Source organism: Piliocolobus tephrosceles, chromosome 14 (genome assembly GCF_002776525.5).
Source record: "Piliocolobus tephrosceles isolate RC106 chromosome 14, ASM277652v3, whole genome shotgun sequence".
NCBI lineage: Eukaryota > Metazoa > Chordata > Mammalia > Primates > Cercopithecidae > Piliocolobus > Piliocolobus tephrosceles.
Window position 1 is genome coordinate 106059090 of NC_045447.1, and position 23697 is coordinate 106082786.

General features: G+C 41.5%; 1 protein-coding gene across 3 annotated transcripts in view; it reads right to left on the reverse strand.

The window, feature by feature from the left end:
• Window positions 1-23697, reverse strand: part of ECM2 (extracellular matrix protein 2) — a 43502-nt gene that overhangs the window by 2478 nt on the left and 17327 nt on the right. The window contains exons 2-9 of one of the 3 annotated variants that reach the window (XM_023187811.1): window positions 21874-22062; window positions 18487-18993; window positions 15888-16003; window positions 13406-13541; window positions 9046-9203; window positions 5716-5855; window positions 3941-4267; window positions 289-454 (exon numbers count right to left, since the gene is read on the reverse strand). In XM_023187811.1, coding sequence (XP_023043579.1) covers window positions 289-454; window positions 3941-4267; window positions 5716-5855; window positions 9046-9203; window positions 13406-13541; window positions 15888-16003; window positions 18487-18993; window positions 21874-22062 — 1739 coding nt within the window. Of the gene's footprint in view, window positions 1-288; window positions 455-3940; window positions 4268-5715; window positions 5856-9045; window positions 9204-13405; window positions 13542-15887; window positions 16004-18486; window positions 19060-21873; window positions 22063-23697 lie in introns of those variants that run through there. The other 2 variants (XM_023187810.1, XM_023187812.1) reach the window with 2 other exon arrangements.

The window sequence follows — 23697 nt, forward strand, 5'->3', positions numbered from 1 at the left end:
TTTGTTCCAGACTCTTCTGGTCTAGCTCAGTACGCATAATATCCAATTCTAGTGAGATGGCCTCTTTCTAAAGGTGGGAAACTGAGAGATTTTACCTTATAAAACTCCTAGAGACTATGCCTTTTAGGTATATTTTGGTTGTTCATCTGTGTATTAGTGAATCAGATAGACTAGCATATAATGATACTGAGAATAACAGGAGGATTATGTCTCTCTTGTTAATGACAAATGCAGCTACTACAAATACATGAGTAAAGTTTATAAACAGTAAAGGAAAACTTGGAATTACTAGATATTTTGTGGTTTAAGAACAATACTTGAATATGATCTTATGCATGAAAATGTGTAAGATGGTATTTCTCTAATTTTAATGTAATTGTTTTCAAGATGAAGATGTTCCAGATTTGAGTCATCATCCTCTTCAGCATTGCAAATTTCTTCTGGAAGAATGTTCCTAAGGAAAAATAGACATGCAAGTCACACATGGTCCAAGTAATAATCTGCCTTCATTTAGGAGTTAATTTAACATTTGTTAAAAAACTTATTTTGTTCTTAAAATAAAGTTGGATCCTTATATTATAGACCAGAATAAATTCCAACTACGTCAAAGATCCAAATGTGAAAGATGAAGCCATAAAAGCACTCGAACAGACCGTGGTCACACCCTCTGACTTGGGAAATTCTTCCTATATGTGATTTGAAAACCAGAAGCACTGAATGAAATGATTTAAAATTTACTGCAGGTTTTAAAAAGAAAGTACAAAGTTAAACAACATGACAAAGGAGAGAGTAACTTATATCACAGATACAAAGGCTTCCTAAGAATCTAGGAGGAAAATGGAAAATGCTCAATTTCATTCATAAGAAAAATGTAAATTGAAACTTTACTGGCATACCACTTTTCATTTATGAGGTTTGCAAAAAAAAAAAAAAAATCCAAAAGCTCATTAACATATTCTAATAGGGAGCCTGGACCGATCAAATACCACTGAAGGGAATGCAAAATGGTGCACCCCTTCTGGAGAGGAATTTGGCAGTATCTAGCAAAATTACATATGCACTTTATCCTTTGCACTCTGCATTCCCACTGCTAGGATTTTATCCCAAAGTTAAACTGGAAAAAAACAAAATGACATTTATACAAACTTATCTTTTGTGGCATTATTTTTAGCAGTAAGAGTGGAAACAAATGTCTATCAATAACGAACTGATTGAATAAAATACAGTATATCTGCATAATATTCAGTTGTAAAAAGGAATGAAGAAATTCTCTACATACTGATGTGGAGTGATATACTGATACTTTTAAAAAGCAAAGGGTAGGCTGGGCGTGGTGGCTCACACCTGTCATCCCAGCACTTTGGGAGGCCGAGGCGGGTGGATCACTTGAGGTCAGGAGTTCAAGACCAGCCAGACTAACATGGAGAAACCCTGTCTCTACTGAAAATACAAAATTAGCCGGGCATCGTGGCGTATGCCTATAATCCCAGCTACTTGGGAGGCTGAGGCAAGAGAATCACTTGAACCCGGGAGGTGGAGGTTGCGGTGAGCCAAGATCACGCCATTGCACTCCAGCCTGGGCAACAAGAGCGAAACTCTGTCTCAAAAAAAAAAAAGAAAAGAAAGAAAAAAAGCAAATGGTAGAAAAAATACACATACCCAATAAGGTTTTTTTTTTTAATGTCATTTTCTTATATATTTCTTTTTTTATATGTACTTTAAGTTCTAGACCCTCCAAATCTCATGTTGAAATGTGATCCCCAGTTTTGGAGGTGGTGCTTAATGGAAGGTGTTTGGGTCATGGGGCAGATCACTCATAAACAGATAAATATCCTCTCTAGGATCAGGGGAGTGAGTGAGTTCTTGTTCTATTAATTCCCATAAGCGCCTAGCACCTCCCCATTCTTTTTTGCCTCCTCTCTTGCCATGTAATCTCTACACACTCCATCTCCCCTCCCACCATGAGTGGAAGCAGCCTGAAGGCCCTCACCAGATGCAGATGCCAGTGCCGTGCTGCTTGCACCGCCTGAAGAACCATGAGCGAAATAAACCTTTCCTCTTTATAAATTACCCAGCCTTGGGCATTACTTTATAGCATCAGAACTGGACTAAGACATATATAGAGAGAAAACTGCCCTTTTGTGTAATAATTTGTATAATAATTATGGATGGGGATGGGGAAATATGTATATGTAGGCTTATGTTTGCAAAAATAAACACTGGAAGGATAAACTAGAAATTTAAAAATTTAAACTATGGGAAGGATCATACAGTGTACGACAGACAATCACAGAAGTAAGACTTCTCTTAATTCAACTTCTTACACAGTTTTGACTTTGGAATTATAAATATTTAACATAGTCAAAAGTAATATTCAAAAAGAAAAAAGCAATTTCTAAAAACTAAAAACTAAATAACATGTCTGAATATTAAGTTGTTGACATATCACAGAGGAAACCACTGTATTTCAGCTGTACATGTTTAGTGGAACTTATTCTAAAGACAAATAGAGCTACCGAAAAATAATAAACTTAAAGCTTTTGTTATTAGCAGTAATAATGATATCATTTTGAAACAATTGTTTACGTATTGTAAGATCATCCAAGTTAATATTGTTGGGAACCTAGATTTTCAGTGTAAGAGAAACAAGTTTTAATAAAAGGAATTAATATTCAATGACGTTAAATTTGATTTGGGAATGCCAATCTGAACTTATTTTCTTTTCAAAACACGGAATTTCCTGACAGTCCACTGAAAGGCCTCCATACAATAGCAATACAATTGAAAGGGCCACGGCTGGTTCCTGCTTGGGGCTTCTCAATACTATTCCCCAAAGAAAGGGGCCAGGCTCTTTGGAGGAAGGTCTGTAGTAGGGAATGCAGAAAGTAAGCCTGAGGCCCACGTGTGCCCAAAAGCAAGTGAGCAGACACAAGAGCCAGTTTGAATAGTGACCATTGTCCAGATACAGGACGGTTTAAGAATAATGACTGCAACTGATTGAAGCATAACTGCTTACATGAAAGCATAAGTGTATATTGATTCACCGGAAAAAGAACCCTAAAACAAAATAAAGCAAAAACATTTAGGCTCCAACTTCTTACTCCCACTTGTGGCTTAAAGGAAAGAACTAAGCTTTTTTCTTGCCTTTCAGAGTGACAAAGCAGCCCTAGTTGATGAGCCAAAAATTTTTTACAGCGGAATTCCAGCTAATAAGCGTGAGAAGCATGGCAAAAATAGAAATTCATCATTTTGTTACCCCTAATGAAGTAAGAATCAGACAACATTCATCTATGAGTGAAACCATTGGTCCAGTGATGGAAGAGTAAGTTTGTCATAGGAGATACCAGGCTGTGACCACCTCAACCCACTGATCAATTTCAGAATCGCAAAAAGTGGGACAAACACTAAACGCCTTCTGATGCAATGCAGTATGAGGCATATGGCACAACCTGTGAAGTATTTTTGCAAAAAAATTTTGAAACTGAATTTTACAAAGCCTTCCCAAGCCCCATCTCTTCTTCCGGTACCTTTAAAAACTCGACCTTTTCTGTGTTGTTGTTTTGTTTTCTTTTTGTAGGCATTTAGTTTATTTGGACTTTTAGAGAAGGGCTGGCCTGGAACTCTTGACCTCAGGTGACCCACCCACTTTGGCCTCCCAAAGTGCTGGAATTATAGGCGTGAGCCACTGCATCTGGCCAAAAGATGTTTTAACTATGGAAATTTATAAACATGTGCAAAAGTAGGAAAAACCTCTAATGAATCCTCACATACCTGTCATCCACCTTCAGTAATTACTAACATTTGCCTATCTTGTTTAATCCAACCCCTTAGCACCATTTTTTTTTTCCTAACATAAATCCCAGAGTTCATGTCATGGTTGTTTTATCATATATTTTGCCAACCAAAATGTAAACAGATACTTGGAAAAGCCAAAATTTACCGTATCTTGTTATTGTTCAGCCTCAGAAAATGTAGTGCTTTCATTTCTTGTATCCCAGGTGGTATAGATTTTAAGTCATTGTGATCCAGAAATAATTCTCTCAGGGAATGATATGCCCCATAGAAGGAGACACGGTCCATGCCATCATCAGCAAGTTTGTTAAATGACAGGTACAAGTATTCCAGGCCTGGTTCCATATGACCAAACACATAGCCAGGGATCCGTTCAATCTGGTTCCCAAGGAGCACGAGGTGCAGCAAGGACTTGGGTAGATAGGAGGGGACATGATAGAGCTTGTTGTACGAGAGATCAATGGATTCTAGATTTCTGCAACAAAGAAAAAAGTAAACAGGGTAGGGACATCAGGATGGTGATCATCAGCTCTAAATTTTGATAAGGCCCGTCTTGATGCTGGTCCATTTTCCTATAAGCACCCAGTTTGTAGTGAAGATTCCAGATAGGAACTTTTCCAGGTATAGCCAGCCCTAGTCCCTTGCACCAAGGTGCATGTCCTTACCAGTGTGCCATACTGCCTCCCAGCTATGCGAATCCATGCGAGGGGAGCATCAAAGACTAGGAGGGAAAAACTCATATCCCTGGAGGCAATACTGAGGCCCACAGACTAAAATATCTGTAAGGTTGATGTGTTGAATCCAAAATGAAATCCCATGAATCCCAGCATACATCGAAATGCCTATCTGTAAAGTTGTCTCTGGTTCCAGCAGGGAAGTTCGGTTTGTTTGGCTTGTTTTGGTTCCCCTTCCCCTATGTTTTCATTCCACATTTGATTTGATGACCTGGCACACCTGGGACTTGAGGCGATCCTGAGGGATCTAGAAAATGCTGTTAATCATCTAGAAGATCTGGGAAACGTGGTGAACTCACTGGCTTGTTTCAGGAACCCCACCTGAGTCTCCTAAGGCTTCTGCCCCACACCCTCTTTTCACCTGATGAAGACTCCTCTGCCCATAGTGGACTCAGTGCCACATGCTGCTGAGCCCAGTTGGCCTCTCCATCCTGTTTCTGAATGACACACGTCCCCGGCTGTGTTACTTAGGCACATAGTTCCAGGACACGCAATCCCGGATCCCAGTTGTCTGCTGGATTTGCTGCAGGGCTTGCTTCTGACTCCCTCCCCCTTCACTGAGAGCTACAGCCAGAGGCTGCTGATTCTTGTCCAGGAAGATGGAGTCTACTTTTGGCCTCCACTGTTAGGCCAAGCATTCTTCAGTCTATTTTGTAAGAGTTGAAGTGAAGAAATAGTTTGGAGAAAAGAAGGCTGTGTAGTGTAGGAGAACAGGCCTGGGCTCTGGAGCCTGGTGCTTCCACCTAATGATGATGAGGAGGAGTATGGCAGATTTCTTTCTCACTGTGTGCAGGCAATTATCTCATTCAAACCTGCTGACAACCTGTGAGGTAGACAGAGCTAGAGTGGCATTTGACCACTAGTGGGCAGACCTCAAAGTCAGACAGCTGGGGTTCAGTTTTTGCTAGCTCAGCACTTGGCATATGATAGGGTGTCCAGTAGGCAGTATGGTGACAACAGCAGTAGTAACTGTAATAATCCTAACACCAGTCATGCAATGCACAGGTTGGAAACTGCATGAAGGAGCCCACTTTGGGGATAGGGTAAGGGTTCACTAAGAAACGATTCTGTCTCCAAGCCCTTCAGTATCGTCACCTCCCTCACTTATCCTATTCCCAGTTTTCCTATTCTGTTTAATAATGAGAGGAAGAAATAGTTCAGTAAAATTTAAATTGTAGGATGTACTTACTCTTGATTTATCCAGGCTAGAGGAGCAATCCTATTTTCTTCAATTTTGTTATAACGTAGTACAATGACATTGATCTTTCTGGTATGATTGAAACAAATTTCAGTTATTTCTTCAATTTGGTTATTTTCTAGGTGTAATTCCTATAATTAAGAGAAAAGACTGTTATTTTTCTTTTGTGTTAGTTGATATGTTCAGTTTCATGAAGACTAAAATAGTAACATAGACTATTGTCATTAGTATTATCTAGAGTCCTTCACTGCTCTTTCAAGTAAGCTCGTGTTTTTGTCTTTTTTTTTTTTTTTTTTTTTTTTGAGACAGGGTCTCACTTTGTCACACAGGATGGAGTGCAGGGGCACAAATACGGCTCACTGCAGCCTTGACCTCCCAGGCTCAAGTGACCCTACCACTTCAGTCCCACAAGTGACTGAGACTACAGGTATGCGCCACCAAGCCTGGCCAATTTTTGTGTTTTTTGTAGAGACAGGATCTCACCATGTTGTTCAAGCTGGTCTCGAACTCCTAAGCTCAAGTAATCTACCCGCCTTGGCCTCCCAAAGTGCTGGATTTATAGGAAAGTTGTCAAATTTTATAACTAATTAGTGAAATAAAACACACTGTCATGGTTATGGAATCAAATGAATTTTATTTAAAATGTATTAGCCATAATATGTTGCAAGAAATGGCATACCATAATAATTATACAAGACTCACTACTTTATAATACTTATTCACATAAATTATCTCATTTGGGCTTTAAAAACTGAAAAGTAGACAAAAATTATTGTCTCTACTTACCAGTGGAGTTAAGTTGGGCCTGGAGAGACAGGGAGGCTCACCCGCGGTTACATGACTAATACTGAGAGGGGCTTGTCCTAGCCGAGTCTCCAGTCCCAGACTGCCTGTTTCCTACTATTTCATGTGGTCTATAATATTTTAGCCTTATGTTTTTAGATTTGCTTTTGTTATAATTAATTTAAAGTTAATTAAGGGCCTTAATTTACAACCAAGGAGAAGTTTGCTAGAATTATTAGTAAGTTTTTAATAGCTAGCTGCCTTCAAGTTTAGTTTAGTTGGCATTAGAGGGAGTTTTTCACTAAAGGATCTGCATTATAAAAATTCTCTTTGGGCCGGGCGCGGTGGCTCAAGCCTGTAATCCCAGCACTTTGGGAGGCCGAGACGGGCGGATCACAAGGTCAGGAGATTGAGACCATCCTGGCTAACACGGTGAAACCCCGTCTCTACTAAAATACAAAAAATTAGCCGGGCGTGTTGGCGGGCGCCTGTAGTCCCAGCTACTCGGGAGGCTGAGGCAGGAGAATGGCGTGAACCCAGGAGGCGGAGCTTGCAGTGAACTGAGATCCGGCCACTGCACTCCAGCCTGGGCCAAAAAGGGAGACCCCCGCCTAAAAAAAAAAAAAAAAAAAAAAAAAAAATTCTCTTTGTTCTCTTGTTAGAATTCAGAGGTAGAACTGGCTTATATCTTTAGTGTCACCTTCTATTCCACCTGTGAGAATTTCCCTCTTTGTTAATTTTGGCATTTGTTAGAAATTAGTAAAGCAGTTTTCAACTTTTTGCTTTTACCTGCATATGTATTTAGGAGGTGAGCTAGATCAGTCAGAGACTAGTTAAATAAATCCTGGCACACCTGTCCATATGTTGAAAAGTCTGCAGCTGTAGGAAAGAATGACATGAGGCAGCCTTGAGGCTGCATGGTTAAGTGAGGCAGGTGTACAGCAGCGTCTTTAGAAGGATTTATAGTATGTGCCATGCATTTGTGCACTTGTATGCCCAGTGCTTTGCAGACTGGTAGGAATGGATCCCTTTGGAGAGAGAGAAGCCAGTATGGGAAGCTCAGGCTCAGAGTGGGGCACATTGCTCTTTTGTATTATCCTTATTGTGTATGTATGTGTTTTAACATGTGTATGCATTGTCTATTTAAATTTTAATCTTTTAATTATTAATTTCTGGCCCTGCCCCACAAGGAATCTGACTTAGCATGTCTGGGATAGGTCCAAGAGTCTGTATTTCTTAAGAACCCAGGAAATTCTGATGGAAAGCCAGGTACTGATAAATGTCAGTGTTATATAATTCTGTCACTTAATCTGGAAATAGGAAGAAGAAGAAGGGTGATAGCCATGACAGCCACATAAGATCACCATAGATGATCCTCTTTTCTGGCTTGTTGGGGCTGAAGCCGGGGGATGCTGCATCCTGACTTCTGGCTGGATGATCATGTGGTATAGGAGGAACGGAGCTTATAAGGAAACCTGTGTTCCCACAGGGTTTGCCAGTATGTATAGACTCTCTGGACCTCAGTGTTCTTTTTGGCGGGCGGGGTGGGGTGTGGTTTGTAGAGATAGAGTCTCTCTGTGTTGCCCAGGCTGGAGTGCAGTGGTACGATCCTAGCTTACTGCAGCCTCAAACTCCTGGGCTCAAGTGATCCTCCACCTCAGCCTCCTGAGCAGCTACGACTACAGGTGTGCACCACCATGCGTGGCTAGTTTTTTTAAAAATATATATTTTTAGAGACAGGGCCTCAGTATGTTGCCCAGGCTACTCTCAAACTCCTGGCCTCAAGCCATCTTCCTGCCTCAGACTCCCAGAGTGCTGGTATTACTGGTGTGAGCCACTGCACGGTCCACCTCAGTGTTTTTAATGCAAGAAATGAGGGGTGTTGACATTCATCAGCCAAAGACCCTCTGGAGCACATCCTGCAGCAAGGAGACCACACATCTGGGGACTTGTGGGGCATCTCTAGAGGATAATAAAGCAAGGCTGGAGTTTGGGGCCTGGAGTTAGTCACAGGACAGTTTTGGTAGGAATTGGGTCAAAACTTGTAAGCTACAGAGTTGCTGGAACAGTCAGAGGCTTCTTTATACAACACTTGTATCCATGCAAGTTACTGTTAGGTCAGAGTGTCTGCGATTTTGCCTGGAATTTGTCAGTGGACACTCTATTATGGTTAATACCTGTTTGAGCTTCTGTGATAAGCATCACATTTCTGAATTGGGACAGTATACACTGTCTTGAGAATCAGAGTACCTCATAGAAGTTGTGGTTCATTTAAATTTTCAATTCCTTTCTCCCATTTCCCCGAAGAGCTGTCAGAAGTACCATTTTTCACTTTATCAGGTGTCTCTACTAGTAATTATAATTTCGATTCAGAATTTTGTATTGCTTGAAGAAAAACAATGCTTAAATTATAGGAAATTCTGCATACAGCATGAAACTAGAGTTTAATTTACATCACAATAGTCTTAAAATATATTTTGTTGTATACCATATTTAAAATATAATACATTTAAAACATTAAAAGAAATATATTGTTACCTCAATAGAAGCAGGAAGACCCTGCGGTATAATTCTAAATTTATTTTTTCCCAGACGCAAGTAGGCTAGGCTCTTCAAAGGTTTGAAAGCTAAAGGATTGACATTGACTTCACTGAGATTATTTCCTTCCAGTTCTAAGGTGACCAGTTGATATAAGTCTATAAAAAATAAAAGTATTAGAATATTAGGATACTTGAAAAACCATGCAGATTTTTGTAGGCTTTTGAAATGTCATGTGAAATGGCCAGTTTATTTGCAGGGCAAATACAGTTTTTTTAAAACCTTTGTATCCTCCTGTAAAGTCTTTTCTTAAGTACTTTGTACATCCCAGATGCTCAATTCAACCAGGACTAAATGCATGGTCCAGTAGTGAGGCAGACCCTAAAAAAATCATTGAAATGCTCGGTGCTAACAATATGTGTAAGGAACAGAAGCAAGAGAGATGAGAGAGAAGGAGATAGGAAAGAGAGGCAGAGGAGTTTCCATAGAAATTGTGGTGACTGAACAGGGATTTGGAATTCAGATAGGAAAGGAATAGAAAGTTGTGGACAGTCACTGGAAACATTGCAAAGACATAGATGTATGAAATGGCAGCATCATAGGCAATGGGGTGGGTGGAAGTTTAATGCAATGAGTGATTTTTTTTTCCAGGATACAGAAAAGAACACTTTCCCTGGCTCACCCTCAGTCTCTGAACAAGGGAGTCAGAAGTAAACCAGAGCAGTGAATTCCCATCATAGTTACTCACTTGTTGGCACACAGTGCAGCCAAATGGAAGCTTTGAAAGAATGATGATCAAAAATTCTCCACGCATTCAGATTGAACTAGCAAGAAAGGCCTTTATACAAACAAGTTTTTTTCCTACTTTGTTTCTACTAGTCTCAGGAGTGGTATGATCCAGGTCAAATGGAAGCTCCATGCTGCAAAATGGACAGCTCAGCAATGACCATACCCAGAGGCATCTGAATCAGAGGTTCAGGGTGTGGCCAAAATTCCCAGATTAGGGGATGTTTTTTATTCAACCCCCTTCATGGGCATTGCACCGAATGCCATGTGGGACTCAGTTCTGTTCTTGGGCAACAGCAAAGACAGTTGCATCAAGAATAGAAATAATAAATGCTGGAAGATTATAAGAAGAAAAAACAGTGTAGATGTGAGTGGTATGAAAGTGCCAGTCTCCTACAGACAGAAAGATTTAGATAGAAGCAGGAGGAACTTCCAGGCTGAAATAGCCAGCTGAGCACATGTAGGTGAAAGACCATGTGGGTTTGTTCAGGGGGAGAGGAGACTAGCCCTGGAGTGGCTGTGCACAGTGGGGTAAAGGTTGGTGCTCAGAGAGAAGTATACTGGGAGGGCCTTTTTTTACTTTATTTTAATTTATTTAGAGACAGAGTGTCGCTCTGTCGCCCAAGCTGGAGTACAATAGCATGGTCTTGGCTCACTGCAACCTCCGCCTCCCTGCAACCTCCGCCTCCCAGGTTCAAGCGATTCTTCTGCCTCAGTCTCCCGAGTAGCTTATTGCAGGCACCCACCACCACACCCAGCTAATTCTGGGAGGGCCTTTGCACCCTGGACAACAACGTCTGGCTCTCATTCTCAAGGCAGCAAGATGGGGACGGCAGGACAAGGGCCACATTTTACAAAGGTTAAGCTGGTGGTGGTGCTTAGGATTAATGGAAGTGCTGAGCAACAGGAAGTAGCCAGGCCAGCCAGTAAATTGTGATAAGTGGTTGTATTTCCTCATATTCGCTTTCATTTCCAAAACTAAAGGTACTGAGAATCTGACATCTTTCTCTAGTAAATAGGTGAAGTTTTGAAATGCAGTGGAAGTTTTTCTTTGAAAAATAGATAACAGAAATGAACTAATGGCCATTACATGACTGAGAGAAAAAGAGAGAAACAGTACAAATTCAGGACACTGTGTTTTCGTTTGCAGTTATTCTCTGGTATATATGGGAAATAGGAGGTAACAGGAAATAGGATGGTGCTAGAGAGTGTTTCTTGTAGGTGAGACTTGAGGTAGATGTTGAAAGGATTCCTGGACAGGAAACAGGAAGTCTTCCATGGTGGGTGGCACCATGACAGGTTGTGGACATGGCAGGTGCCTTGATGTTCCTGGCAGGCAGCATCACATGGTCATCCACTGGAGCAACCTCCAGGGCTCCTACTTTGGTTGTTTCAGTCATTAGTGACAACAAAAATGCTTTTAAAGCATGCCTGGTTTTCCTCTGCTGTCCCTCCCTCCACCTTTCACACTTCTCTCTCAATTTTAAGTCCTTTCCTTTCTCCATAACACATGTGCACATCTCAGGTGGACTCTGCTCCTCCTGCAGGTAAATTCCCTGCCTTCCAGCAAGGTGTGTGCAGCCCCTAGTGTTGCTCATTGCCTGCCCTTCACCTTCACTGTGCCTGCTTGCAGGTCCCACAGGATCCCAAATTGTCTCATTTATTTGCACCATTGTGCTGTTTTCTCTCCCTGGCGTGCTCCCCGTCTCTGGAGCTATAATCTGAAAGGTCATGAGTGAGGAGCCGCCCCAAGAGAGATGACAGGAGAGCAGTGGGCCACCTGCTTCCACACAGAAGCAGGGTGGCCTCATAGCATTCCTGGCAGCCAGCCTGACCATCCACAGCATCAGGACTCCCAGCCAGGGGGAGCCCAGCACCCGAGGGAGCGGCACAGCAGTAGCTCTTAGAACTCAGCCCACCCAGGGAGTGCAGCAGGGGTATCTGGGCTGGAGGACAGAAAGCACTGCCGGCATGGGGCCGAGGCTCCTCGGTGCTCAGACTGTGGAGAAAGGCAGGCTAAGAAAGGCAAGCAGACAGCCCGCTCACCCTGGCTTCCTGTCAACACTCTGGGAATCTAGAAGCATTTGTGAGTGAGGGAGAAGAGTACCCTTTAAGGCAGTTCCAGGGGTGTGTGAAAGCACCTTCACAATCAGGAGTGCATGTTTTATAACACTTCATTGTGATAACCCAACTAGAAATGTGACTGACTTGTAGTTCATATACAGCCTGTTAGTACAGTTGTTCTAGATTGCTGACACCCTTTGGTCCTCAGCAGTTAGAAATTGAATTTTCTAATGTCTTTCCCATTTGGCAATCTCCATCGAAATTTGTGTTTATTAATGTTTTTCTGCGTGTCCTGAAATCCATCTGGAAATTGAGTATTTCCATAACTAATCCTCAGATTTGGAAATTCTCATTATTATTGTTCTTTTCTCAATACCAGAAGTGTTTTGTTCCTGTGAAGTTTTTTGGGAGCTACAGGAAACAATTGGATTGTTTCATTCCTTTAAAGGCTTTGTTTAATAAATAACATAATGAATAAAAACATAATATGTTTCAAAGCAAGTAAGCAGACAGTGTTGAGCACTGACCTCAAGAGCTATGCTAGACTATTAGGAAGATAAAAAGAAAAGGTAGGCAGTCCTTGTCTCAAAAAAGTACACAATATAATCAAAGGCATTAACTAGAATTCATGAAAAGTAAAATGTGATAAAACCTCTTTTATACAGAGTCACATATGATATCTTCAGCTATCTAGTACAGTCCAGAAACAAGCAGAAGAGGAGCCAGTGCCAGCAATGTCAAGTGCACAGAATGTAGGGCACCCTCGCTAAAGGCTGTCAGAAAGCTAGGCCACAGTGGGAGCCGTGCATCCACATGCCGTGGGGTGTGGAGTTAGCAGGACTTCAGTGACATATGAGTACAAAGTTCCAGCCCAAGCCCTCTCAGGCACAAAATTGCCAAAGCCAAAGTTAATACCATGAAGAGCATGTGCTTTCTTTGTAGGACAGCATCTCAGCCTCATATGCAGTGCCCGTTTATTCATATTTCATGCATAATTCCCATGTGCTTAGTTTTGTCTTTAGGTTCCAACCCATGATAAATGAAAATAGCAAGTTGTATGGAGGCAGCAAGAGTTGTGGGTGGGGTGTATTGACCATCAGAGTGATAAAGGAGATCCAATCAACAAGCCACGGCACTGGTTAGTCACTTCGAAGAACCGACAAAATTGTCGATCCAGAACGCAAAACGCATGGCGTTGTGGGGAATATGTAGTATAATTCTTCAGATATTTTGGATTTGTAGTAAATTTATTGTCTTGTGAATAATAAGAACCTGGAATCATTGAGAAACAATGTTATTCATGGGTAAGGTACAAAGATAACAGGTAGTTTAAAATTCATTTTACGTTTTGCCAGTTAATAGTTAAAAGAAGTTTTATCAACTCAAATGGTTAAGTGACCTAAAAATATTTACTATTTATTCATTTGGCGATACTGCAAATAAAATTTCTACACCACTATATAAGAAAGATTATAAGGAAGCATATTATTGAAAAACAAATATTAAATACCTGATAAACTTTCTTTATCAATAGCCTGAAGATTGTTCTCATTGATTTTAAGTTCTTCTAATGTAGATGGCAATTCTGAAGGAATCTGTATCAAATTATTTCCATCCATATTCAAACGCGTTAACTTCTTCAGAAGCTTAAAAAGCAAATCTCAAAGTTACTTTTTTATCTAGTCACAGCTGTGCAGTCACATTTCACATAAGGGTCATTTTGAAGCACTTACCGAAAGTCTCACAAGCTATCCTTCCTTAGGCTTAGACAGTAATATCCAGGCCACACAGCAGACAAACCCCATATTCCCCCTGCTAGGTTGATATTGATCCTGGTAATAGCATTGATTCTCAGGGATTTTCAACAGACTACATTTGATTATTTTGTAGCTTACTCACCATGTTTATATTGCAGCTTTTTAGAAAGTGAGAGAAAGCTCCCATAACTACTGGATTGGTCATTCTTGCTAGATCTTAGATTTCCACCTTATCAGTAATACACAGAAATTTCATGAAATCATGCAGGAATCTGAGCTGTCATGGATGCTAACAGTTAAGATAGCAATCAATCCTTTTAACATACTTGTACACCTCAGTTTTTTATCTACTCCAGAAAGGTCATAAAATGACACTAATTACTGTGGAAATTTTTCAAAACTAAGGACTACAGATATTACAAGCTATTCCTATATGGCATCCAGTTGACTGTCTGGAAAAGTATCTTTTCACATTTGTAGTTGTGTGTTCATTGGTCAAACCTAGCCTCTACCACCAAAAGTGGGGAACTGTGGTTGGGTACGTTTTAGTAAAGTCCCATGGAATGATTCATCTCTCCAATGATCATATTCAAATTTCAACAGTTTTGGAATGGGACAGAGAATTCCAAAGCAAGAAAAGGAGGTAATCTCCTACAATGTTTTTCTCTTGGTCAAATACAGGAAAAGGACCCCCTAATGCTAGCCATTTTCTAGGAGAAGGATGGATAGCATGAAGTAGATCTAGGATGTGAATGTGGAACCCTCTTATCTGCCAGCCTAGACTCCAGATAAGAAACAGGAACTGAGAAGGCCAGGTGCAGTGGCTCACGCTTATAATCCCAGCACTCTGGGAGGCCGAGGTGGGCGGATCACGAGGTCAGAAGATCGAGACCACCTTGGCTAACACGGTGAAACCCCGTCTCTACTAAAAATACAAAAAATTAGCCGGGCGTGGTGGCGGGCGCCTGTAGTCCCAGCTACTCGGGAGGCTGAGGCAGGAGAATGGCGTGAACCCAGGAGGCGGAGCTTGCAGTGAGCCGAGATTGTGCCACTGCACTCCAGTCTGGGTGACAGAGCGAGACTCCGTCCCCCCCCCCCAAAAAAAACAAACAAAAGAAACAGGAACTGAGAATATAAGAGGCCAGTGATTTGTCTGAAGAGTGGGTGGAAGACCCAGAAGACTGTCCAAGGAAGTAACAGTTTCACCTAGTGGAATATAATGTGCTTTATTTATGGCTTTTCAAACACACACATTTATGAGTTTTTTTGTTTTTGTTTTTGTTTAACAAACATAAACCGCTTCTCTCTTAACTCTTAAATTCCTTGAAATCTGTCTTCTTTCCTCCTTTTTGTTTTTTGAGACAGGGTCTGACTCTGTCGCCCAGGCTGGAGTGCAATGGCACGATCTTGGCTCACTGCAACCTCTGCCTCTCGAATTCAAGCGAATAATTCTCCTGCCTCAGACTCCCGAGTAGCTGGGACTACAGGCGCATGCCACCACATTCGGCTAAATTTTGTATTTTTAGTAGAGACGGGGTTTCACCATGTTGGCCAGGCTGGTCTCAAACTCCTGACCTCGTGATCCACCCATCTCAGCCTCCCAAAGTGCTGAGATTACAGGTATGAGCCACTGCGCCCGGCCCGTTTTATATATATATATAGATAAAATTAGTTCAATCTGTATCTTTCAAAGGTTTATTCTATGCTGTTTCCTGTTCTCTCTCTCTCCCTCTTCTTTTCCAAGCTATCCCTAATTTTTATCTCAGCCTATCTGTTTTTCCAGAACCCCCTTCTGCCAAAGTATCCTCCATCAGGTTTTGTTCATTGCGCAAAACAAAACAAAAAAAGGAAGCTGTGTCTTGCTGGCCTGAAAAATGTTAATAGAGTTTCCAGATAGGCTCAATTTATTTCCAGAAAATACTTCATATGCTAAGAGACCAGATTTTAGCATGTTTTCAGTTACTTGGGGAGAGAAACTACTCCATAAATTAAAATCATTAGTTTTGTCACTGATGCTATTGTTGGTGCCCTTATGGCAAAGCTAAAAGTATATAAAATAATAAACTATATTCAAGAGAAAACTTGAATGCAGTTTAGGAACATCAGAGAGGAAACTTTCTTAGAAGAAAACTACCAATTAGAAGCATCTTCCTTTTCCTCCCTTCCCCGTCTCCAACCAATGCAAGTCATAGTGAAGCCATCCGTCCAAATAGACAAATCAGAGCATGTATTTACCTTGAATGCTTTTGGACCTATGCCTGAAGAAGTGATATTATTTTTGCTCAGATCAAGCCTTTCCAAATTGGGTAATCCATTAAATGCTTCATCTGGGATGGAGGCGATGGAATTGCCTAGGACATACAGCGGTTATGTTTTAGGCATGTGTGCGTATACATACATGTACACACATGTATGGGCGTGTGTGCATAGATATCAAGAGAGAGCTTTGTCTGGAGGAGAAAGCAATATTCAGAACAAGGACAGAATATATATTATATAACCAAAGTATGTTCAGAAAAGTAACAGGCTGGAAACAGATGGTTTAACATCGTTGACGTTTTCTCTCTAACGATTCATCAGGCTGTAAGTATATCATGGTTTAGATGAAGGTGCTTAACACAGCCAGAATGTGGTCTGCTGGAGAGTACTGGTAACATTGTACATTTACAACAAAGGTGTGGAAGGTTATACAGAAACCGATTTTTATTCTTCATATTCTCCCATAGCCATTTTCTTGGACTAGAAGCATGCCTCTGTTTTTGTCCATGAATGCTCATGCAAATCACTCACCTCCTCTGAGCCTGTCTCCATCTCTGCATACGAAGCTGTTGGAGATCATCTCCAAGACTCTCTCAGATCTAATTTTATGCCTCTACGGCTTCAATCTGCAAAGGTTCCTATATGCCCTAATTTTATGGGTTTTTGTTTTAACATTTAGTTAAGTTCAGTAGTCGATTTTTAAACCCAGAAAGTGAGCTTACCAATAGTACATACCATAAAAGTCACGTGGTGACCTTCTTATAAAACTATAACAGTGTAGCTCAGTGTGGGTCATTTATCTTTTCCAAGACTTCAGACTTTCACAGATTGGGTTTTCTTAGGGCAGAGCATACCTGGGGCACAGGCCACAGGAGGAAGGGGCTTTGCTGAGCATGAGAGGAATTCCTTAGGTGATCATATAAAAGTAGGATGAAATCCTTTGTCAGAAAGGCCACGGAAGCTTCTATTATGTTTGACACTGGCAGTGTGCTGTCACAAATGGCCACCCCTGCACAAATGTGTTGACCTTTTCAGCTCCCCTCACCCCAGCATCTCCAGAGCCACCCCTGCCATAGGGGTCTCATTACCCAGACGAAGGCTCCTGCTGCTCCCAGCACCCAAAGTGTCCCCACCAGCCAGCCTCTCACACCTGGTCCTGCTATTCTTCTACTCAGAGCCCTCCCTGGTGGTCCGATGGAAACATGGGCAAAAGGTCTAGATGACCACATTCCCACTAGAATGTCAAAAACGAGGGGAAAAAGCAACTGACAGTACCAAGTGCTGGCAGGCTGCAGAGAGGCAGGAGCTCCGCAGCATGCAGGTGGGAAAGGAATAGCCACCTTAGAGAACTGTCGGGCAGTTTCTTATGAACGTAAATATGTATTTACCGTATCAGCAGTCCCACTCCTGGGCATTGCCCTAGAGAAATGAAGACTTAAGTCCACACAAACATTTGTACGTGGATGTTTATAGCAACATTATATATAATCACCCCAAACTGGAAACAACTCAGATGACGTATACCTGGTAGGAAACCATGGCCCATCCAATGATGGAACACTACTTGGCAGAAGAGAGGAATGAACTACTGATACATAAAACAAAATGCGTGGCTCTCAAAAACATTAGAAACCAGACTGAAAGGGCTATGTATTGTATGATTCCATTTATGTGACACTCTGGAAAAGGCAAAACTGTAGAGACAGAAAACAGATCAGTGTTCTTTGGTGGCCAGTGACTGGTGGAGGGGGAAACAAGGAATTTTGGGGAGTGATAGAACGTCCTATATCTTACTTTTGGTGGTGGTTACATGACTATGTGCATTTGTCGAAACTCAGAACTTATGTACTAAAAATAAGTTTTACTACATATAAACTATACCTCATTAAAGCTGATTTTTAAGAAACATCAGTAGGAAATCATCATTGGATTTGGAGGAGTTTGCTTTATACCTGACTGCTATTCTGCAGTAAATAGCTATCTCTTCTGCAAAGTTTATTTATTTGAAGATTATGAAATTAGTCTATTCAGGATCAATTTTTAGGATGAAATTAAAATATAATCTTCATAGAGCAATGAGAACCTTTTTTTTTTTTTTTTTTTTTTTTTTTTTTTTTTTTAAAGAGACAGGGTCTCACTCTGTTGCCTAGACTGGTCTCAAACTACTGTGCTGAAGCCATTCCCCCACCTCAACCTCCTGAGTAGCTGGGACTACAGGTGTATATAACTGCACATGCGTAAGAATCATTTACTTTTTTTTTTTTTGAGATGGAGTCTCGCTCAGTTGCCCAGGCTAGAGTACAGTGGCTTAATCTCAGCTCACTGCAGCCTCCACCTCCTGGATTCAAATGATTCTCCTGCCTCAGCCTTCTGAGGAGCTGGGATTACATGCATGCCCTACCACACCCGGCTAATTTTTGTATTTTTGTAGAGATGGGGTTTCACCATATTGTCCAGGCTGGTCTCGAACCTTTGACCTCAGGTGATCTGGCCACCTCAGCCTCTCAAAGTGCTGAGATTACAGGCTGCATTTAATTTTAAAGCACAAAATAAAGCAGAAGTCAACATCTCTTACCAGTGAGCTCCAGACTTGTAATCTGTGGTGCTGTTAATGGTGGTATCTGGGTGAGCCTGGCGCTGATGCAGCTGATGGTCCTATAGGACAGAGAGCACCCACTTGGCAGGCGCAGTGTGCCTCTGGGAGGAGCAGGAAGTGGGGATCGAGAGGGCATTCGGAACGTATCTCCTCTTACCCGGTCCTCCTCGTCTTCCTCATCCTCCTCACCCTCCTCCTCCTCCTCCTCCTCCTCCTCCTCCTCCTCCTCCCTTCCTTGGCGTTGCTGCTGGTGTGCCAGCCTCCTCTCCTCTCCAGGCCGCTGCTTTCCGTCTCCTCCTCTGCTGTCCCCCTCACTGTAAAGCTGCCTCTGATTTCTAGATTCAGGGGTCTCTCTCTTTTGCTCTGTATCTTCTTTCATTGCTTCATCCTCCTCAGATTGAAGTGCTTCTTTTCTTACTATTTGGTCCATTCCCACCTGAGGAGGTGGCAGTTGCTTATGAAGTAAATTGGTAGGTTCTCTTTGTTCTGAAGAATCACCAGAGAATTCATTTCTATCATTTAATGCTATACCACTGAGTAGAGAATAGGAGACTAATGACCACGCAAGGATGAGGTAGCAGAGATAAGTTGATGATATTAATAAAAGAAAAAATCATAACAAAAATAAGATTAGTAAATATTATTCCCTCCAAGTATTTGAGTGCAATTTAAAGATGAAATGCACCTTGAAATTTTTGCTTAAAAAGTTTTAATAGTCACTTTATTTCTATTTTGTAAGATCTCTTACATTTTTTTCACCTGTGGGCCTTACTACTAATTTTTATATTAAATAACTTAATGCTTATTTTTGCTAACATATCATGCTACCTCATGACTAAGGAGGGAATAATATTGCCACATGAGGCAAAATGGTAAGCAATCCTGTTGTGAGATTGTGTTATAATCAGATGTGATACCTTTATAATAGATACTGTTCTGTTCACTAGGGCTATTGCTAATGTGAGAATTTGTAGACTGTTTACCAGACATTAAAAAAGTGAAACGTATATATTTTACTTGCTTATAGCAGTGAAACCAACTTTTGTTACAGATTTGTCATTATTTTTGTCCCTGGCATCCTAGCATCATCCTCTGAAATTCAGAATTATAGAGAGAAAGTTTTCCTCCTCCTGTCTCCCAGATTCTATACTTAAATCATCTTTACTACCTGAGACTTACAAATGACATTCTGGACTTAAGTGATGTTGCTTTATTTTTTTTTTTTTTTTTTTGAGACGGAGTCTCGCTCTGTCTCCCGGGCTGGAGTGTGCAGTGGCCAGATCTCAGCTCACTGCAAGCTCCGCCTCCCGGGTTTACGCCATTCTCCTGCCTCAGCCTCCCGAGTAGCTGGGACTACAGGTGCCCGCCACCTCGCCCGGCTAGTTTTTTGTATTTTTTAGTAGAGACGGGGTTTCACCATGTTAGCCAGGATGGTCTCGATCTCCTGACCTCGTGATCCGCCCGTCTCGGCCTCCCAAAGTGCTGGGATTACAGGCTTGAGCCACCGCGCCCGGCCTTGAGCCACCGCGCCCGGCCTTAGTGATGTTGCTTTAACTTAGACATATGCACAGGAGTGCTGTTTATCCTTCCATGATGGTGGGAGTAGAATAAATGATAGTAGACAGTGAATCTACATTTATATTCAGCTGTTAAATCTTTGGCAGAAAGTGGGGAAGACAAGACAAAGACTAGATTAAAATTCACTCTCTGAGTAAACAGTTCTAGGAAGAACTGATTTCACAGTGCATAATTTTTTTTTTTTTTCCCCCTGAGACAGAGTCTTGCTCTGTCGCCCAGGCTGGAATGCAGTGGCATGATCACGGCTCACTTCACCCTCTGCCTCCCGGGTTCAAGCGATTCTCCTGCCTCAACCTCCCAAGTAGCTGGGATTGCACCCCGCCACTATGCCAGGCTAATTTTTGTATTTTTAGTAGAGATGGGGTTTCACCGTGTTGACTAGGCTGGTCTCGAACACCTGACCCATCGTGATCCTCCCGCCTCAACCTCCCCAAGTGCTGGGATTACAGGTGTGAACTACTGTACCCAGCCAGAGTGCATACATTTTCTTTCATCAAGATTTATAAATTTACTTTAATCATCTGCCTACTCTTATTTAATACTATATATAAACTACTCCCGAAAAGAACTCAGGATATATAATTATTTGGAGAAATTACTTGAGATATCAATTCAGTATGTATTATAAAGTCTGTGAGTTTTTTCACATCTCTAGCAAAACATGCAGAAGGAGAATAGGAAAAAGTTAGTAAAAGGAAACTAAAGCTATCATATTGAAACATTTAAAATCCTTCCTGTATATCCAAGTTTATTTTTCCAAAATAACTACATTTCAAGAATACTCCAAGTCTTTTGAAAAAATGTCTGAGAATTTGTGACTCTTACTTTGTAAACCTTGTATTTATTTCACTCCAAGGAATCCATTTCATTGAACACTTTTTTCCTAACTCTTTTTAAACGTTAGTGAAATATTTGGTAGTGTAAAGCAAAACACAATTTCTAAATAGTCAAAAGTTTTTCCTGGCAGGAGACTTTTGTAGACACCTACCCTGTGATCATCTGTGCGCATGGGAGCAATCTACCACGGTTATAGACAAGATGTCCCTATCCCTTCCCAGCCAAGTATTTAACAAGTATTTATTTGCTTATTTTCATAAGGTGTTGGTTAGGCTTTTCTCAGAGGAGACTGGGCCTCCCGGGAAGGGTCCTTCATTCAGTCAGGTATGAGCCTCATTGGAAAAGGGGTCCATGAGCAGCCAACAAAACCCGTGCTGTGATCTCCTGCACACAGAACGGCCACATGAGAAAATCATGCTTCAGGCTACACTTCTGCATTTTCCTGGGATTATCCAAGCAGTGATGTGGGTTCCTGTGCTGCCTTTGAATGGCTGGGTATAGCCAGAGGGTTGGGGCTTTATTCTCTTTAGATGCAAATCAGTCTTCCTTTGTTTACCCTGGCTTCAAGGTGATAAAGCCGTGTTGGGTTGGATTAAGTGGGATAATGCACACATAGACCAAAGCAGAGCCCTTAACTCAGTAAGAATTCAGGATCTGTTAGTTGTAGAAATTCTGTTACTGTATCTCTAAAGCTGAGAGTCAAATGTGGAATGTAATCTCATCCAAGTTTACTGAATCTGATAGAGCTAGAACTATAAAGCCACAGTCTATTATTTATATCCCCTACCATGCATTTTCCCAGATATTTTCTATGTTAAGCAACATTCTGCCAATAGTTTAAGTACTCAGATGACTAATGTATCATAATTTTAATCTAAAATTAGTAACAAAAACAAATGGAAGTTAAAGATCAATCACACACTGATATTTTGCTTAGCTAAATCTCTATACCAGTAGCAGAGCAGACAGGGCAGCATTCCCCTTCAGGTATAACTGTGTGGGGGCACCTCTGGGGATGGCACATGGTTTCATCACAAAGCACTCTTCCATCTGAGCAGAGGCAGGTAGTGCAGGGCTCGGGGGACCACACAGCTTTGTTGTACATGGTTATGCCCTTTACCAAACAGTGTCCTTTCTTTCCTAGAAGAAAACAAAAGCATAAATTTAAATTTCTTATGTGGTTACCAGCAACTGTGAATGGAAGTAAACACAATGTGAAGTCAGACTGCTCTAACCACACAAGAGTAGAATTCTACGTGCATTCATGTGTAGGGTAAAAATGTCATACAGACAAGAAATGTTGAAATGCTTTTCACAGGCTCTCCTCTCAGCCCCTTCACTTAGGCTCTAAGAGTGAACTCCTTATGGTAACTTGGGGCTGAACTGCGCTTCCATTTTGTATCCATCAGGATAGATTAAATTATACAACAGCAACAAACAATCCCCAAATCTCAGTTATTTTTCATTTATACTTTGTATCTAATGTGGGGACACAGGGGCTCAGCTCATCATATTCACTCAGGATTCATCTATAAGTAGGCTGTCCTGATCACTGTGATAGTGGGAATGTGAGGTTACAAATCACACTTGAACTCTTAAAGTGTCTAATTATACTGACCAATGCAAATTGTATGGCCACACCAAACTTCCCAAGCCGCCAGCCAATCCAATTCCATCATGTGACCAGAGAGCTGAGCTAGCACTAATGACAAGCTCACAGCCCACCCTTGATATGCACATGGGAATAGGTGAAACCAGACGGCATGCTTCTATGGTGCTTCTCAGTGAGACACTGAGCTATCTCTTTTATGGTTTATTACGCTATTGAAATATGATTCACATACTCTAATATTCACCCTTTTAAAGTGTATAATACTGTCTGGGCGCGGTGGCTCACGCCTGTAACCCCAGCACTTTGGGAGGCTGAGGTGGGTGGATCACTTGAGACCAAGAGTTTGAGACCAGCCTGGGCAACATGGTGAAACCCCATCTCCTCTAAAAATACAAAAATTAGCCGAGTGTGGTGCCACATACCTGAAGTTCCAGCTACTCCGAAAGCTGAGGCATGAGAATCACTTGAACCCAGGAGGTGAAGGTTGCAGTGAGCCAAGATCATTCCACTGCACTCCAGCCTGGGCAACAGAGCAAGACTCTGTCTCTAAATAAATAAATAAACAAAGTGCATGATGCAGTGCATATATTCATTTTCCTACATACCAGATTGCAGATATGTGGATAAGTGTATCAGCTAAGCAGATCATTAGAAAGCTGAAGAGAATATTAGGGGGGATGTTTTTCTTCCAACCCAGGTGTCATTCCAGATAACTTTCCTCCATCTGAGCCACTGTCCCCAAGTTCCACCCCCAAATGAGCCTCTCACATTAGTCCCCTTCTTTCCCCGACCACAAACTCAGCCCAATTCAGGCCCTACCCATCTCTCATTTGGGTACTTGCAATAGGCTAATCCCACCTACCCAGTTCCTCCTCTGAACAAAAATACACATACGAGTTTCTTCCGGGTTATCAAAAGCACTACACCCTATCAAAATGTCCATGGCCATTTTTTTGCAGAAATGGAAAAGTTGATCCTTAAATTCATATGGAACTATAGGGGATCCCAAATAACCAAAGCAATCTTGAGAAAAAAGAACAAAGTTGGAGATCTCACCCTTCCAGATTTCAAAAAGCTCACTATAAAGACATGATAATCAGCTTTTGTCAGTATGATACTAGTATAAGGGTAGACATATAGGCCAGTGGAACATTGAAAATCGG